The sequence below is a fragment of the Artemia sp. Qi Xiang Cuo genome, chromosome 15 (genome assembly GCF_049724085.1).
Source record: "Artemia sp. Qi Xiang Cuo chromosome 15, ASM4972408v1, whole genome shotgun sequence".
NCBI lineage: Eukaryota > Metazoa > Arthropoda > Branchiopoda > Anostraca > Artemiidae > Artemia > Artemia sp. Qi Xiang Cuo.
This window is the reverse complement of record NC_142808.1, coordinates 37,378,210-37,398,220: the sequence shown is the minus strand read 5'-3', so window position 1 is coordinate 37,398,220 and position 20,011 is coordinate 37,378,210. Positions and strand designations below refer to the sequence as shown.

The window sequence follows — 20,011 nt, the reverse complement described above, 5'->3', positions numbered from 1 at the left end:
TATTTTCATTAAAAATATCGTAAAAATTAAAATGTCCCCCCTCGTTATCGTTTTCTAACAAAAGTAAATTTGCCTAGTCTCAAACGCTCTTCGTCTCACTATGTGTACACTACAAGACAAAACAAGATAAGATCTTTTATTGACAAAATACATGACAGATAATTTTCTAAACTGGTCGACGGGGAGCAGGGCCTGATATATCAGCCATAAACAGAGATAAGAAAGTGCCGAAATAACAAATAAAGGATATCAATAAAAAAACAAGAAAAACATACAAGGTAGGAGATAACAGAGGAGGCCACCCCAGTGCGAGAACACCACAACAAAATTCATACAAATATCTAATATTCATCAATCCTAACATCCAGACCAAGAACTATTTTTGAAATATGTTTTTCAAAGAAAATCGGCTCTTGAAACTTGGGAACATTTCTACTAAATTAAGCTTATTTACAATATGAGGAATCAAGTATCTGATTGAAAATCTAGCTCTTTCTGATTTAATTGAGGAAGGCAATACTTTTTAGAGCGGACGTGGTGGGCAGGAGATTTGGAAGTCTCAATTATACCCAAATCATGGAAGTAATTTGTTGAAGATAGGATATCATAATACCACATTGATGTATGCAGATCTTTCAGTTGTTTGAAATTAAGTATACTGAGAAAAACATATAAAGTTTGGGTTTCCGAGAGATTTTGATGCCTCACTGGGCGATGAACAAAAGTGCCGAGAATTCTAATTGCCTTATTTTAAATTATCTGAAGAGGTTGCAGATGGACCATAAATGTGTTGAGATAGATTACAAGGCAATAATTACGATATGAGTCAGTTAGAGAATGGTATAAAATTTTAAGCATCGAAAAAGGAAACACATGTTTCAATCTATGAAGACATCTTAAGTTATGGGCAAGTTTCAACCTCAAATAATCAGAATGCTTACGGAAAGATAAAAGCTCATCGAGAATAATCCCAAGGTAACGAAATGAATTTATTCTTTTAATCCTACTTTGATTTACAATTAACTATTCTACGGTAATTTTATTTACTGGCCGCTGTGACCGCCCGAGAATCATGACTTCAGTTTTAGAAACGTTCGGAGCTTGGTAGTTACATGCAAACCAGTTATTCAAATATTTCACTGTTGTCACCATTTTCTCAACCGACAAAGATGGTGTTTTAGCTTTTACTGTCACGGCTGTATCATCTGCAAAAATAACTGCTAAGCTACTATCTTGGGGTAAACACCTCGGAAGGTCATTTATATAAATCGAAAATAGTAATTGCCCTAATACTGATCCTTGGGGGACTCCAGTATCATCAATAACAATATGGCTTGACAGGTACCCAATTATTTCTACCCGTCGACGGCCAACAGGCGGCCTAGCTATATTTATAAGATCTAGCTCAATTATGCCAACCCAGATATTCTCAAGCTAAAGTATTTTAGCAGTTCAACTTAGAAACACTGTCTTTATAAATCTGTCCCTACGATACAAAAACAGCAAAATAACTCATTCGCAAAGGCCTGTGACACTTTGAAAACACTTCTAAATGTCCTGAGTTCTAAGTCTCTTCTTTGGTTGTTAGCGGGTGATCTCAACACCAACCCTCTTGTGAACTCTGACAGAGCATCGCTGCTTTTAGATACTCTACCAAATTAATATTACATAGCTACCCACATCGATCTTTACAACAAAAATGTCAACAAGCCTTCAAAACACTTTCGAGCATTAAAAAGGGCACTAGCCCTTTCAATTTTCAATCGAATGAGTCCTTTTTGAGATTCTACGACAACGCTTTCTATCAGCACCTTATATGCCCCGGAGCACAAATTACAACCCTTGCCCTGAGGGCTAGGAGGGGGGTGTCATCCTCAAACACCTAATTTGCAGAACTTTCAACTACTTTGAAGAAAATTGCTATCTCATAATTTTGATTAGATGTGTTTGTGGAAATGGTTGGTATGAGAGGGAGGTTAGTTGCCCTCTAATCATTTCCGACTATTAAAAAGGGTACTAGCCCTTTGAATCTGCAATGAAACGAACCCTTTTTGAACTTTATACAACAACACCTTCTATAAAAAAAACCTTATATGCCCCAGGGCATAGCTTATAAACCTTGGCTTGAGGGCTGTGAGGGGGTTGCCATCTTCAAAGACATAATTTCCGGACCTTTCAACTATGTTGAACAAAACGGTTGTCTCAAAATTTTGATTGGATATGTTTGGGGAAATGGTGGGCGTGAGAGGGGGTTACTTGCCCTTCAATTATTTTTAACTATTAAAAAGGGCATTAGCCGCTTCAATTTCCAACCGAATGATTCCTTTTTGAATTTTCTACGACAACGCTTTCTATAAAAAAAAAAACCTTATATGCCCCCACGGCAGAGGGTTACCCTTGCCCTGAGGGTTGTCTGGGGGAGTATCATCCTCAAAAACATAATTTCCGGACTTTTTAACTGCGTCGAACAAAATGGCTATCTCAAAATCTCTAATTTCCAATCAAATGAGCCCTTTTTGAAGTTTCTACATAATTACTTTTACTTGCCCTCCAATTACTTTTGACTATTAAAAAGGGCACTAGCCGTTTCAATTTCCAACCGAATGATTCCTTTTTTAATTTTCTAAGACAACGCTTTCTATAAAAAAAAAACCTTATATGTCCCCACGGCAGAGGATTACCCTTGCCCTGAGGGTTTTAACAATGTTGAACAAAATTGCTATCTAATAATTTTGATTGGATGTGTTTGGGGAAAAGGTGGGCATGAGAGGGGTCTTCAAATCACTTTCGACTATTAAAAAGGGCACTAGCCCTTTGAATTTCCCATCGAATTAGCCCTTTTTCAAGTTTCTACGACAAAGCTTTCAATAAAACCATTGTATCACCCCCAGAGCATAACTTAAAACCCTTACCCTGAGGGCTGTGGGGGGAGTGTTATCCTCAAAGATATAATTTTCGGACCTTTCGGACAAAACTACTTAAGACAAAATGGCTATCTCAAAATTTTGTTTGTATGTGTTTGGATAAAGGGTGGGCGTGGAAGGGGTGTTAGTTGCCTTCGAATTAAATGAGCCCTTTTTGAAGTTTTTACGACAACTCCTTCGATACGAAATGCCCTGGTATAAAGGAAATAAAAAATAAAAAAAAATAATACATTGTGCTAACATCGTTCTTTACTTAGGCAGCGCGATTGCGCTGCCTATGATTATGAATCTTTCAGTGTATGTCCTTGTCTTTTCTTTTTGTGGTTTACTCCACTGTTTTTTCTCTTGAGTGGGTAATAAATATTTGATTAATTGATTGATTATATTTTAAAACCTCTTTTAAATATCTTCATTAACCAAAACTCAGAAAATCTACACCTCACCCTCCCCGTATACGTTCATGAATATCAGTCACTGATGTGAAACAAGACTTTTAACTCGGTAATCATTCCAGCTAAGTACTAATGCATTTTGAAATACAAGTACAAATATTTAACATAAAGTATATACCTTAAAAGAAGTTCCTTTGGAAGCTTCCGATTTATCAGTGATTCTTCATCAGAGTTGTTATTCGATTTTGTCAACTAAAAGAGAAGTTAATGTTGCACTCACTTAGATCAAGATAACAATACAAATAAACGAAAAGGAAGGAGGGAGGGGGTGAAAATATAGAAAAAGGTGGGAAATACATAAAGAGAAAATGAAGCAGTAAGCATGTGAGATAGAAAGGATAGCAATAACTTAAAATGGTGAACAAAATTTATCCTTCCCTGTTAAGCAATGATCACGAGTAAGTCCAATCAAGCGCTCTATGTCGATTTCGTGTTTCAGCCTCAGAGTTCTTGTTGCGTCTTTTTAACATATTTTGCCTTAATTCTGGATCTTTTTATACCTTAAAATGTAACCTGGTGGTTTCTAGGACCCACAGGCTTGCTTAATACTTTGATTTCCCCCAAAACGCCAAAATTTCCAAGAAAAAAACATATGTGAATAATGCAGAAACTGTCAGTGCCAGAACGAAAACAAAACGTTTTATAATTGGCTTACAGGTTTCCATCTGGACAACTTATATAGTAGGTAAGCTTTGTTTTAGTTCAAAATAGTCTATTGAGAAAAGATTGCTTTAATCATGGGAAAAAAAAAAACGGTGGAAAAAATTCAAATATAGTTTATAGAATCAATAGATTTAATTACACAAGATTAAGGATTAACTTTCATTAAACAAAATTAGATTTGGCCTGTCAGTAATACCATCTATGCATCATGCAAGTTACAGAACCCACTAACAAAATCTTACTGAAGAGACTGAAGAAGTATTCGCCTTGCCTTGGGAAAAAGTTGGGCGTGAGAGGGGGGTTAGCTACCCTCCACTGACTTTCGACTATTAAAAATGGCATAAACTACTCCAATTTCCAATCGAATGAGCCCTTTTCGAAGTTTCTACGACAACTCCTTCGATACGAAGTGCCCTGGTCTAAAGGAAAAAAAAAATAATACATTGTGCCAACATCGTTCTTTATTTAGGCAGCGCGATTAGATTTGGCCTTTCAGTAATACAATCTATACATTATGCAAGCTTACTAACAAAATCTTACTGAAGAGACAGAAGAAGTATTCGCCTTGCCTTCGGGAAAAGGTGGTTGTGAGGGGAGGGGGGGGGTTAGTTGCCTTCCAATCACATTCGACTATTAAAAAGGGCACTATCCCTTTGAATTTCAGATATAGTTTATGGAATCAATAGATTTAATTACACAAGATTAAGAAGTCACTTTCATTTAACAAAATTAGATTTGGCCTGTCAGTAATACCATCTATATATCATGCAAGTTAGAGGGCCCACTAACAAAATCTTACTGAAAAGACTGAACCAGTATTCGCCCTGCTTTAAAAAAACATACTTGAAACTATATAGAAACAGGGGGGAAATCTTTGGACTATAGTCAGTGATCAACAAAAAGGAATGTCTTGTCGAACAGTACCTGGTAACAAACTACAAGCAAATAGAAACTTGCGCTAATAGTAACAAAACTCTAACAAAGGAATGGGGACAATGTATGCAAAAAAAAAACTGGCTTTTGATTTCTAGCTCAATGACTAGCCTCATCTTGAATTTTCCTTAATGATTTCGGTGACGACAAGTGAACCTTTAACTAACCAAAATTTTATTACAAAGATGTGCTGGAAAAACATGGATATCAAGTTACTCCGTGACATTTTAGATTGCCACCTTTGGAAGATCAAGGTCCCATATTACCTGCTATCTCCTGCACTAAAGACAACCTATAAATCTAGATTGTTATCTGGCGGAGATAGTGCATTGTTTAAAAGTTACCGAGTCTTGTGTTGTATCTTCAGTCACCATCAGAACACTCAGCTGCAAAGTAAAGCTCCAACATCGTGACTGGTATCATGTATGGTTTGAGTATGACAGGTCTCGTTCTAGTGTAGCATCTGAACTATTGAAATCCAAAAAATTTTGCTTTCCATAAGGCTGTTGGAGAATGAAAAAAAGAAAAAAAAACACGTTTGTGAAATATCTATCTATCCAGAGCATTCCTTCACTTCTCTTGAAACAAGTCACTAAACGTGCTCGTTCATATTCCCTTCAATTAGAATAGATTAACATGTCTGATTAGTATGATCATTTTTCTTCAAATTTTTCCTGCAGACTCACAACCTCTTCATGCTTCTTTTCGTGACATTCTTCATAGTTACCAGTCGAATATTGACAGTGGTGTCGTTTGGAGGGGGAGAGGGGACAGTTTCTATCCCCCCCCCCCATAATTTGGAGAGAAAACTGTATTACATTAAGTTATTTTAAAACTATCGCTCGTTTTAAGCTTCAATTTCGCTCTTTACTTCGACCAGATGATTCTTTTAATCAATCCCAGCTCGTTTTTAATGTAAAAAACGCGAAAAATAGTGGTCCATTGCGCTTCCTCATTAATATTTATACAAATATACCGCCTTTGAAGTCTATCATCAAGGAAATAGGTCATCTACTTCTTATACAAGCTTAGCACAACATCAACCAGGGAGAATTTTGCTCTTGTTGGCATGTCAAGTGCATGAAATACATTAATTTAAAAACACAAAGTTTTTCCGAGGGAAATAAAAAGTGAAGTTGAAACTTAAAACGAACAAAAATTATTACTTCGCAGCCTATCTAACACATATCAATAAAACGAATGCAAACAAATCAACTGGTGATATTTGCCTATGTTTGTAGGATTGCAGAAAACTATCGCTTTACTAAAAAAAAAAAATATAGGAGTTTTGGTACGGTAAAAGCAAGCCTTTTAAGGACACTTTTAACAGTATAAAAGTAAAAAAATGCAATGTATTTTTTTTTTCGTTCAATTTGGCATCACTTCTGCACAATGACTGTCGTTTTGGATCTGAAAAGACAAAAGATAAGTAATTTTTTAGACAAGTTCGAAATGAAGGAATCTTATTAGTATTAGAACTACGAACTCGCTTTAGGATTTGTATTATAACTTAAAATCCTACGTTTCATCATAGACAACGCTATAGCGTTGCCTATAGTAAAGGCCATGCGGCTCCAATGTTCTATTAATTTTTTTTCCAGAGGCAGGTTATATGGGTCGTCGCATAAACTTCGGAGGGGAGCGCATTCGATAGGAAATCGAGAGTTCTAGTGACCTTAGAGAAATCGAGAGTTCTAGTTTAATTCAAAGTAAGAGCGTTTGCTTCTTTCATATTTAGGGAAATTATACTTTATTTTGAAGAAAATAATGTACACCTAAATAAGCCTTTGTTCTTAAAGCATTGTTATCTAAAAGTTGCAGCAACCGTAAAAAGGTGGGGCTCGGGGGTAATGAACCCCCATCACATGAAGGACAAAGATTAATACTGGATTAAAAACAAAATCAATTCAAATAAAAAGCAAGTTCTTTCAAATGAAAGTCAAGAGCGATATTAAAAGTTAAAACAAAAGAAAAAAATATTTGAATATGATAAGGCTAAATGCCTGATCCCTTTACTTTTTAACACAAAATTTTAAATTTTTTACTTAAAATTTTTACAAAATTTTACTTTTTAACACAAAATTCTTATAACTTAAAATCCTACGTTTCATCATAGACAACGCTATAGCGTTGCCTATAGTAAAGGCCATACGGCTCCAATGTTTTATTAATTTTTTTTTTCCAGAGGCAGTTTATATGGGCCGCCGCATGAACTTCGGAGGGGAGCGCATTCGATAGGAAATCAAGAGTTCTAGTGCCTTTTGAGAAATCGAGAGTTCTAGTTTAATTTAAAGTAAGAGCGTTTGCTTCTTTCATATTTAGGGAAATTATTCTTTATTTTGAAGAAAATAAAGTACACCTAAATAAGCCTTTGTTCTTAAAGCATTGTTATCTTAAAGTTGCAGCTACCGTAAAAAGGTGGGGCTTGGGGGTAATGAACCCCCCTCACCTAAAGAACAAAGATTAATAGTGGATTAAAAACAAAATCAATTCAAATAAAAAGCAAGTTCTTTCAAATGAAAGTAAAGAGCAATATTAAAAGTTAAAACAAAAGAAAAAAATATTTGAATATGATGAGGCTAAATGCCTGATCCCTTTACTTTTTAACACAAAATTTTGAATTTTGGCTCCAATGCCTTAAGGTTTATGTTCTCTGAGCAACATATAGTATGTTATTTTTTTGCTCTCTTATGGTTTTCATATATAGACGAATAAAGACAATTTTGATATTTTTCTATAGATCACAATCAATTCTATACATTCGCCAAATTAAATTTTTTAAATTTGGCGTACATGGTGTCTTAGATTGAAGTTACTTTGAAAAATGGTTAAAATTTTTTCAGAAAACAACAATTTCCTATTTTTAAAGCAAGTTTGAAATCTTCCCTAGGAGAAAGTTAAAGTAATATTATAATTCTGGTTCGGTGAATGGATTGACCTGGGAATAATGAATCCAGTGATATAAACATTTTATCCTCTGTGCGCAAGTTACAGATGTAGGATTGTCGTTAAGGACGTATCTTTAGGACGAATGCTCGAACACGTGGAATGGGATAAACATTTTTCTTTTCCACAAAATATTAAGAATGAAAGCGTAATGATAAGTACTTGCTGTAAAAAACAAAAAAAAAACAATTAAGGTTGAATACAAGGTAATTGGTAAACAAAATACTTCTAAATACCAATTGGTTGTTTCATTAATTTTTTATTCATAAAGCTTTTAGCAAAAATTTAACATAAAGATTCTGGGGTTGAGCAGGAGGGGGGGTGTGTCTCCCTCATACACAGGGATTATTTTGGTTCATTTTAAGTTATAATCCCGCTCTTCACATTCATTAAAAAACAATGTTTTTTACCTAATTTTCCAAAGAATGTACAGAAGTTCAGTCAAAATAAACGGACAATGTCCACTTCTTATTTATTTATTCATTTGCCTTTTTTGTGTTGAAAACTAATTCTTATATTTGTTGAATCCAACAATTAATTACCAGCCCAACTCTCTGCTTGGGTGTCTAGAATTTTGTGGCTATATTGTACTGATCTATGAGCTGAGTAAAAAAATTAGTTCGTTCATTCATATTATTCAGAATTGTAAAATTCAATTAAATTCATACTGTTGAGTTAAAACCATGAATTGCAGTTGAATGAGGGGGCTAGGAATCGAATTTTTCAGCAACAAACAACAGAATTTGAGTCAGTTTGTTATGCAAGTTCAATTGCGCTTAGGTGCGGGAGTTATAGGTTAAATGTTTCATCAAGGAGGCACACTTGTGCCTCTATAAAGAGGCGACCCACCACAATGTTAAGCGATTTCCGGTCCTAGCGGTCGCAGAGAGACAGCGGTAATCGCATTATTTAGCCCAACCTCAAACTAAGAAACGCGCAAAGTTTCACCCCCCTCCGACTTTATCTTCATGGGTAAAAGTGGGCCGGAAGTTTCGACCCTCCGACCACAGCCCCCCCTTTAACGTTGTCTGATTGGGTTGAAATATAGAGGTTCAGCTATCCTAGGGCCCAGAAGCTAATCCTCAAAATTTCAGCTCAATCCGATCACTCCTTCCCTGTTTTCCAAAAACCAAATATAGCCACTTAAAGTTCATTTCTCTTTTTTTTTGTTATAGACGCCTACAGGCCACAGTTGGCAACTGATCCGGGTGAATGAGGAATCATTCGAAGCAGAATTCGACCTGTTAGGGCCTTTTGATATTTTTAGACCGAAAAAACTATCCCCCGAATTTACATTTACGAAAAACCTCGTTTTCATATAAGAGCCCATGTTAATTTTTCCCACCAAAGCCCCCCTTTAACTTTGTCTGAGCGAGCTGACATTTAGAGGATAAGTTCTCCTGGGGCCTGGGAGCTTATTCTCAAAATTGCAGCTCAATCTGATGACTCTTTCACTTTTTTCCAAAAACCAAATATCAAGTTTTGTGGGTATTTGCTTGCGTCAAAAATAGATTCCCCATAATATAAAACAATTTCAATTGTGACTCTTTAGTACAACGGTCGATACTCCTGACTGTCAGGCGGAAGACCCGGGTTCGATTCCCCGGCAGAGGAAATTTTTTATATACTGAATATAAAGTTTAAAAAAGAAACTCAGTTTCTTTTTTAAATTATTTGAAAAAAATTACGTTTTTTAAAGAGTTAAAGAGGCTGAGTTACAAGGTCGACCCTTAAAACACCCTGTCGAGAAAGAAAAGAATAATACACAATCATCTAACAGTTAGTCAAGCAATAATAAGTAATAAACTGTACAAAAATGTGCAGAAATTATTTGAAAAAAACTACATTTTCTAAAGAGTTAAAGAGGCTGAGTCACAAGTTCGAACCTTAAAACGTACAGGGATTAGGAGGTATAGTTGGGGAGCTGCCGCCCACCAAACCCCGCACTTTTGCAGCCTTTGAATAAATAAAAAAATTTTTAACTGAAAGTAAGAAGCGACATTAAATCTTAAAACAAACAGAAATTATTCCTTATATGAAAGGGGCTGTGCCCTCCTCAATGCCTCGCTCTTTACACTAAAGTTTGACTTTCTCACAGCTCTTTTTTTTAAACAATAAAAACTTTAGCGTAAAGAGCGAGGCGTTGAGGAGGGCACAGCCCCTTTCATATACGGAATAATTTCTGTTCGTTTTAAGTTTTAATGTTGCTCCTTACTTTCAGTTAAAAAAAAATTTTTTTTATTTAAAGGCTGCGAAAGCGGGGGTTTGGAGGGCGGCAGCCCCCCAACTGTACCTTCTAATCCCTGTACGTTTTAAGCTTCGAACTTGTGACTCAGCCTCTTTAACTCTTTAGAAAACGTAGTTTTTTTCAAATAATAGCTCTATGGGTCGGGGTTAGTATTCTAATATAGCAGCTTTACAGCTAGGGGTGACGCACCAAAGAGAGCTTACAGTTTCTAGTTACAGAAAATCGGTACAATCCTTATCATTAATAACATATAGAGTACAAGAGGGTTTTTCATATACCAATACCAATTGGTAATAATACCAATTATTACCAAATATTTGGAACTAAATTACGAATCCTGCAATCAAAAAGATTTTGAACACAGAAAGTTGACTGAAGTGACTGTAAGGCTACAGAAAATCCCTTTATTTTTAATCAAAACTGTACACACCCTAATATTTTACTTTTCAAGAAGGGTGAATGACTTGTTGAATATTTTTGCCAGATGGATATCTGAAACTGATGAAAAACAAACATTCATTTCAGGCCAAGTTTCAAAAATATTTCATCTGTCAACTTCTTGTGGGGGATGCTTGACCATCAAACGCTTCTCATTTCCCCTTTTCTTTTTTCGTGGGGGAAGGGGGATAGTTTTACCCCCCCCCCCCGCTAGGACGATTTCTGTTACTGTACCTGGGTGCATTTGTGTACGGTTCAAACCGGTTTGAATTAAAGTACCAATGACATCAAAATGAAAACATTTTTTCCCCCAGATCCATCTTAGATCCGTCAATTCATGCCTAAAAACTGGGATTTTCTACAATTTTTCTATTGTTTGTTACAATACTATGAAGTTTACGAGCCATGTGAAAAGTTTGACCAGCGTTGCCACGCAGAGCCGTGAAAAAAATAAGCGAAAACTAATTTGGTAAATTTGACAAAGCCTTTCTTTCGTAAAAGCTGATGGAGGAACTGTTGCCAGACAGAATAATCTCTTTGGCTTCTGATTCTGCAGCGTCAATAAAACAGAGCTAGGTAATGAATAAGCACAAACATATTTGACCAAACTAATTGCAATATGATAGGTACCATATGTCAAGACAATCTAAAATAACAAGCAGCAGTGCCAATTCTAGCCCCCCGGGGGGGCATTTGACTCCCTCAGCCTGGATTTTAACCATACCTTTTTTAGTATTTTAGTGAGAAGTTTCACCAGTGTTGCAACGCTGACCCGTGAAAAAAAAAACAAGTGGAAACTGGTTCGATAAGCTTGACAAAGTCTGTCGTTCGTAAAAATACGAATGAGGGACTGTTGCCACACAGAACAATCTCTTTGACTTTTTTGCAGCGTCGATAGAACGAGAATTAGGCAATGAAGAAGCGCAAAAATATTTTGTGTAAACTATTGACAATATAAAATTTATGCCAAGACAAGATGAAATAACGACCAGGGGTGTCAATTCGAGGGGGGGGGGGTATTTGACTCCTACTTTCTAAATTTTGAAAATATTTTTTTCGGTGTTTTTAGTGAAGCAGTTTCACCAGTATTGCCACGTTGAGCCGTCAAAACAAAAACGGAAATTAATTCGGCAAATTTGGCAAAGGCTTTCGCTATTTACTTCTGAACTGTTGCCACAGAGAATAATCTATTCGGCTTCTGATTTTTCAGCGTCAATAGGACGAGAGGTAGGTAAGGAAGAAGCACAAAAAATATTTTGAGTGAACTACTTATAACTAGCATGTATATCAAGAAGAGATGCAATAAAAACCAGGGGTGTCAATTGTGGGACGAGGGGGAGGGGAGTATTTTACCCCCATCCTAGATTTTGAAAATACTTTTTTTTGGTATTTTAAGTACAGTAAAACATGTCGTATTTTTGGTATTTTTATGGAAAAAGGCACATTGTAGTGCATGATCACACTTAAAAAACATGCTAATAAAACAAAAATGGTCCCATTAGATTCATTGTTTGGTACCCTTTCTAAGCATCATGATCACTTTGACACCACTGCCCCCCCCTGATGGTCCAAGATTTAGCCCTGTAATGAATACGAAACTGAAAGCAATATCCTACCTAAACCAATAATTTTCTTACTTTATCGTATATGATTATGTTTCTGTTCATGAAATTATCATCCTTCGTTCTATTGTTGTCCACATTTTTAAATAATATGCAATATCTAACAGATCTTAAATTATTTATAATTTTAGACTTTTACAGTGAGAGAAGGAGGCGATACCCAAACTCTTGTTCGTAGTGATTTTTGTTCGTTTCAAGCTTGATTTGCATATTCAAATTAAGTGTCCTCGTTTTAAGATTTGTTTATTCATTTCCATTAATATTTATTGTATGTTTGTTTGCATTGATTTTTTATTTAATTTTTGTTCGTTTTAAGTTTCATTTATACTTCAACAGTAAAATATTTTTTTTCGTTTTAAGCTTGATTTTCATATTCAATCTAAGCATTTCTGGCTTTAAGATCTATTTATTCATTTATATTATTACTTGTTGTATGTTTTTTGCTTTGATTGTTTATTTTATTTGCTGTTCGTTTTGGGTTTTATTTATTCTCTAATAGTAACTTCTGGTCGTTTTGAGTTTGAATTTTAAAAGGTATTTGTATCTGCTGAGCTTAAGTTTAAAATGGCCTTTACTTTTCTTTGAAAAACTTATTTTTCGGAAAGTTTTTTTTTAATTAATTTTAAGAAGGCATCTGAGTATTTCTCTCCAATGAGAGTTAGGCTTGGATAATTTTTAATTGCTTTTTGTTCGTTTTTGATTGCAAAAAGTTTCAAGTTTTTAAAATTCCTTATTTCAAAATTAAACTTTTTTAAAAAAAATCAAATGTTCATCAAAGTATTAAAACTGGTATCAAAGTAACAAAATGAAAGTGAAAAAATAGGTTTGTGTAAACCTCAGAGTTTTAATATCTTATGTATGAACTATTTTTATCGAAATGACTATCTCAAAATGTTTATCGGATGGTTTTGGGGAAAAAAGGGCCTGGGGGGGAGACTGAGTGCCCTTTGATCCCTTTTGATTCTTTAAATGTGAACTAGAACTTTTTATTTTCAATCAAATGAGCCCTCTCTGAATTTTATACGCTTCCCTTCTATGAGAACCATGTATTCGACCAGAGTATAACTTACAACGCCTGTACCTGGGCCCTGGGGGGTTGTGTCGGCCCCATAGTTTTAATATCTGATGTTTGAACTATTTTTAACAAAATAGTCAAAGTATAACTTACAACGCCTGTACCTGGACCCTGGGGGGTTGTGTCGACCCCATAGTTTAAATATCTGATGTTTGAACTATTTTTAACAAAATAGTCACCTCGAATTTTTTTTCGGATGGGTTTATCCATCCGATAAACCCAAAGGCGTGGAGGGCGGGAGGGGCTAGTTGCCCTGCGATCTTTCTTGTGCTCTGAGAAAATGAACAAGAACTTTTAATTTCCATTCAAATGAGCCCTCTCTGAAGTTTATACGAGCATCCCTTTCATAAGAACCATATACGGCCCAGGACACAACTTACAACGCCTGCCCCTCGGACCCTGGGGGGTTTTGTCGACACCGAAGATTTTGTTATCTGACCTTTGAACTATTTTAAAAACATGGCTATCTCAAAAGTTGTATTGGATGAGTTTGGGGAAAAATGGGGGTGGCTGGGGCAAGGGGCCCTCTGATCTCTTTTGACTCTTAAAAATTGAACTAGAACTTTCAACTTCCATTCAAATTAGCCCTCTCTGAAGTTCATACGAGCATCCCTTCCATAAGAACCATATATGCCACAGGGCATAACTTGCAACGCCTGCCTCCGGGCCCTGGGTGGTTGTGTCGATATCAAAGTTTTTTTTTATTCTGACCTTTGAACTACTTTTAAAAAAATGACTATTTAAAAATTTTGATCAGATGCATGGGGGGGAAAAGGGGCGTGGGGGGGGATAGTTGCCGTCTGATCTCTTTTTACTCTTACAAACTGAACTAGAACTTACAATGTCCAATCAAATGAGCCCTCTCTGAAGTTTATACGAGCATCCCTACCACAACAGCGGTATATCCCCTCCGGGCATAACTTACAACGGTTACCCCGGGCCCTGAAGGATTGTGTCAACCCCGGAGTTTTCGTTTCCGTAAGAACTATATATGCCCCCAGAGCATTACTTACAAAGCCTGCCTCCGGGTCCTAGGGGTTGCGTCGACACAAAGCTTTTCTTATCAGATCATTGACCTATTTTTAATGAAACGGCTATTTTAAAAATTTTATCGGATCGGCTTGGGGAAAAAAGAGTGTGAGCTAGTTGCCCTCAGATATCTTTTGACTAATAAAGAGTGGACTAGAACTTTCAATTTCCAATCAAATGAGCCCTCTCTGAAGTTTATACGAAAATTCCTTTTATAAGAACCATATACGCTCCCAGGACAACACTTATAACGCCTACCCCCGGGCCCTGGAGGGGTTATGTTGATACAGGAGTTTTTGTTATCTAATTATTGAACAATTTTCAAAAAACTGCCTATCTCAAAACTTGTGGATGGGTTTGGGGAAAAAAAGGCGTAGGGGGCTAGTTGTCCTTAAATCTCTTGACTCTTAAAAAGTGAACAAGAACTTTCAATTTCCAATCAAGTGAGCCCTCTATGAAGTTTATACGAGCATCCCTTTCATAAGAACAATACATACTTTTAGGGCATAACTTGGAACGCCTTCCCCCGGGCCCGGGGGGGGGGGGGGTTGTATTGACACCGGAATTTTTTTTAGCTGACCTTTGAACTGTTTTTAACAAAATGTCTATCTCAAAATTGTAATCAGATGGGTTTGGAAAAAGAAGGCGTGGGGGGGGGGCTAGCTGCCCTTGGACCTCTTTTAACTATTAAAAAATGAGCTCAAACTTTCAATTTCCAATCAAGTGAGCTATCTCTAAAGTTTATACAAGCATCCATTTAATAAGGACCATATATGCCCCCAGGGCATAACTTACAGCGCCTGCCCCCAGGCCATGGAGGGGGGGGGGGGGTTGTGTTGAAACCTGATCTTTTGTTATCTGACTTTTGAATAATTTTTAACCTAATGGCTATCTCGAAATTTTTATCGGATGCATTTGGGGAAAAGGGGCGTGGAGGGGCTAGTTGCCCTCCAATCTCTTTTGACTCTCAAAAACTGAACTATAACTTCCAATTTCCAATCAAATGAGCCCTCTATGAATTTTATACGAGTATTCCTCCCATTAGAACAATATAGTCCCCCAGGGCATAACTTACAATGCCTGCCCTCAGGCCCTGGGGGGCTATGTGGACCCTGGAGTTTTCTTTATATGGTATTTGAACTAATTTTTAAAAAAAAATGGCTATCTCAAAGTTCTTATGGGATGGGTTTGAGGAAAAAAGGGCGTGGAGGGGGGGGGGCTAGGTGCCCTCCAATCTGTTTTGAATCTTAAAAAGTGAATAGAACTTTCAATTTCCAATCAAATGAGCCCTCTTTGAACATTATACGAGCTTCTCTTCCATAAGAATCTTACATGCCCCCAGGGCATAGCTTACAATGCCTGCCCCGGGCCCTGGGGGGCTGTGTCGACACCGGACTTTTTGTTATATGATCTTAGAAATATTTTTTACAAAACAGCTATCTCAAAATTTTTATCAGATGCATTTGGGAAAGAGGGGCGTGGGGAAGGTTGGTTACCCTCTAATATCTTTTGATGATTAAAAAGTGAGCTAGAACTTTCAATTTCCATTCAAATGAGCCATCTCTGAAGTTTATACGAGCATTCCTTCCATAAGAGCCATATATGCCCCCAGGGCATAACTTATAACCCTTACCCTGAAGACTGTGGGAGGAGTGACCTGCTCAAAGATATAACTTTCAACTGCGCTGAACAAAATAGCTATCTCAAAATTTTGATTGGATGTGTTTGAGGAAATGGTGGGCATGGAAGGGGTGTTAGTTGCCTTCCAATCACTTCTTACTATTAAAAAGGGCACTAGCCATTTAAATTTCCAATCAAATGAGCCCTTTTTGAAGTTTCTACGACAACGCTTTCCTTAAAAACCTAATATACCCCCAGAGCATGGCTTACAACCCTTGCCCTGAGGGCTGTGGGGGGGAGGAGGTTGTCATCCTCTAAGACCTAATTTCCAGAACTTTCAACCACGTTGAACAAAATAGCTATCTCAAAATATTGATTGGATGTGTTTGGGGAAAAGGTGGTCGTGAGAGGGGGGTTAGTTACCCTTTGATCACTTTCGACTATTAAAAAGGGCACTAGTCCCTTGAATTTCCAATCGAATGAGTCCTTTTTGAAGTTTCTACGACAAAGCTTTCTTTAAAAACCATATATGCACCCAAAGCATAACTTACAACCTGTTCCCTGAGGGCTGTGGGAGGAGTGTCCTCCTCAAAAACATCTTTTCTATCTGGAAATCAACTACGTAGATTAAAATGGCTATCTCAAAGTTTTGATTGGATGTGTTTGGGGAAATGGTGGGCATGAAAAAGGTGTTAGTTGCCTCCCAATCACTTTTGACCCTTAAAACGGACACAAGAACTCTCAATTTCCAATCGAATGAGCCCCCTTTGATGAGCCCCCTTTGAAGGGGTCGTTTATACAACGACCCCTTCGACATGAAGTGCCTCTCGGAAAAAAAAAATACATAATAATAATGAAACATTGCAGCCATATGGCCTATACTACAGGCAACGCTATAGCGTTGCCTCTGATCACAGTAGAGAGAATATACAGTATTTGACAAAGGCTACACTCTCTGTTAAAAAAAAAAGTGAAACGCATTTAAAACCACACAAGATTCATGCTCCGCCTTCATGCATGCACGATTCTAATATACACATCACGCTATGCCTATGGAAAACCCTATTTTTTTATTCTACAGTGTTAGCAACTGAACTAAGGTTCTGACGTCTATGCTCAGAGTCTCTATACGCAGTATGAAATGTGTATCATGTTTCAAAAAAGCAGACGCTACAGTCTACAGTGTTGTTTACTGACAATGCCACCAATAATGCACAATCATTACTGATGGCCAAAATTGTTAGCTGTTTTGTTTTTCCTGGTCGTTTTCTGTCTGCAAAAGTACATCTACAAATCATATTACATATTTCCTTTTTACAGTCGTTGGTGCTTAAAGGCTAGGAACCATTACTATGCTATAATTGTTGGGCTACAATAAACAAAACAAAAAATTAGCTACCTTAAAGGTACAGGTCTTCATTGGAATCATCTCTGCCTAAAACGAAAGAAAAAAAAAAGCAAGGTTATGATCTACAAATCTATTCATGTATAAAATAGCGAGAATAAAAACAAATGATGTATTTCAAAAATATTGCCACTCTACTTGGTCATATGTAATATCAGAAGCTAAACATGCTTAAGCCAATATCCATAAATTCCATAAGATTTTGAAAGTGAAAGGTAGCATTCAGTTTACTTTTACTAATTCTTTCAGTTATCTTGATCATTATAGTGATTTTATTTTTCGTCAATGTTCTCAAAAAGTAAACCAGTCTGTTCAAACAAATGTAGCTGTCAATACAACACAACTGACACAATAGCCCTTAGAATGTTTGAGGATCTGGGTGGGGGTGGGGTAATTTTTGGCAACTCTAAGTTTAAATTATAATAAGACTTTATTTCTAATCGTCTTAAGCTTAAATATGGCTCTTTACTTTTTTTGCAAAACTTCTTTTTTCTGCAACTTATTCTTCTTTTTTTGGTAACTGTTTTCAAAATTAGTGTTAACAGTAAAAAGTATTTTTAAAACAAATTTAAGGGAACTTCAAAAAATAGGCTGAAACCCCTAAAAATGGTGACGGGTCAAAACAAAAAGTACACCACTGGAATTGCCATAGCCAAAAACGCTATTCAGGAAACTTACAGTCCTCTGGCTTGAAAAAAACATTGAAAATCACTTTTTGCAGGGGTAGCACTGATGTGTTTTTTTTCTTCTCCACTGCCAGCAGGGCATTGGAACATCATAGAGAGCTGTTTCAGGGCTTATTTTAAAGAAAATTGCTGTACCTAGTTCCTTTTGTAAGTACCAAAAAATAACAATATAATCAATTTTTTGACAAAAATATAGCAAATTACTTAGTAATATGATACTAAGAGATGCTGTAGACAGAGATAAGAGAAGAACAGTGTGGTTTTAGAAAAGTGTAGAGGATGTGTCAAGCAAATTTTCACTCTTAGGTTAATATTTGAGAAGTGATGGAGTTGTCAAACACCTTTGGTCCTCAGTTTTATAGGTTGTGAGCAAGAATTTGACTCTGTTGATAGAAGAGAGCAAATTTCTTATCCGTGTATGGTATACCAGACCAATACAGTAAAGTGATTAGTAATATGTATGAGAATAATGCTGCTGCAGTTAAGGTAGGAAATGAGATTAGCAGCTGGTTTTGTATTAAATCAGGAGTTAAGCACAGTTGTGTTCCCCCTTTATACAGATCATTTTGATGGAATTTGTCTTAAGAAGCACAGGAAAGGCAACAGGAGAACACGGAATCAAATGGGGAGGAAACTCTTTCCTGGACATAGATTATGCTGATGATTTAAGCATCCTAGATGTAAGTATGAGCAAAATGAATGAACTTTTAGAGATTTTTCAAGTTCAGGGTGCTAGAATAGGTTAGAAAATTAATGTTAAGAAGACTAAGTTGCTAAGGCTAGGAATAAGTGAAGATGAAAAGGGTGTTGGGTAATGAAAAGATTTACCAGGTGGACAGCTTCACTGAACTTGGTAGTATTATTAGTCAGGACGTTGGGAGCAGTGAAGATATTAAAAGTAGAGTAGCCAAGGCTCAGAGTGTTTTTTCATAGTTGAAAAAAGTTTGGAAGAATAGGAAGATAATTCTACAAATCATGATTAGAATATTAGAAGCTACAGTGATGCCAGTGGTCAAATATGGTTCTGAAGCACGGGCACTACCAAAAGCAGATGAAGATTTGCTAGATGTTCTCCAGAGGAATTGCCTACAGTTTGTTCTGGGCACCCAGCTGACTGACCATATTTCAAACAGTAAGCTGTACAAAAAGGTGTGGTTCAATCTCACTTTCTAGAGCTATAATGAGAAAAAAGTTGAGATGGATTGGGCACATTCTGTAGGTGAAGGATGACAGATTTCCAAAAATTGTCCTTTTTGGCCAACTGTCAAGGGTTAAACAGAAAGCAGGTTGTCTACAGTTGGGGTAGGAGGATATCATAAAGAAATATTTAAGGGAAATGGTAACTTCCTGGAAGGGTGTAAAGAGAGGTTTTGAATAGATTGGGATGGATGAGGAGTGTGCATTGCTGTGTTGGCCTCAGGCAGCTTGGTGCTGTGGTGAGTTGTTAGTAGTAGTAGTGTATAAAACCAAGTTTCTATCCTTATGTAGCTCTGTCTATTACAGTCAGAGAACCACATAAGAGAGAAGTTGATATTTCTTTTTTTCCTTTCTTTTTGATTTTATTTCTTTAAAATTAACATTACTTTTTTGCATGGGTAGCACTAATGTGTTCTCTTTTTTTCCTTCTCTACTGCTGGTGGGGCATTGGAACATAATAGAGAGTTATTCAATGGCTCATTTTAAAGGAAACTGCTATATCTAGCGCTTTTTGCAAGTACCAAAACATAATATTTAAAAAAGAATCAATTTTTTTGATGGAAATACCTATTTAAACTTTCTTTTTCTCTCAGCTGGGCATACCCATATTGTAGTTGTGTTTAGTTTGTAAATAAAAAAACCTCAACCTGTGTCTATTCTTATGTAGCTCTGTCTGTTATAGTCAGGGAGCCAAGGTTTTGGTTGATCAGTATGCAGCAGAAAGTTTGAGAATACAATCTGATGTAACCAATTATGCTGAATACAAAAATCAA

At 36.5% G+C, this 20,011-nt stretch overlaps 1 protein-coding gene across 1 annotated transcript in view; it reads right to left on the bottom strand.

Moving 5' to 3' along the window:
• The window catches only part of LOC148943632 (F-box/LRR-repeat protein 20), a 94,484-nt gene that overhangs the window by 70,462 nt on the left and 4,011 nt on the right, over window positions 1-20,011 (bottom strand). Inside the window, exons 2-3 of the mRNA XM_089101023.1 lie at window positions 17,350-17,385; window positions 3,495-3,568 (exon numbers count right to left, since the gene is read on the bottom strand). Of these exons, the coding sequence (XP_088957149.1) occupies window positions 3,495-3,568; window positions 17,350-17,385 (110 nt within the window). The remainder of the gene's footprint in view (window positions 1-3,494; window positions 3,569-17,349; window positions 17,386-20,011) is intronic.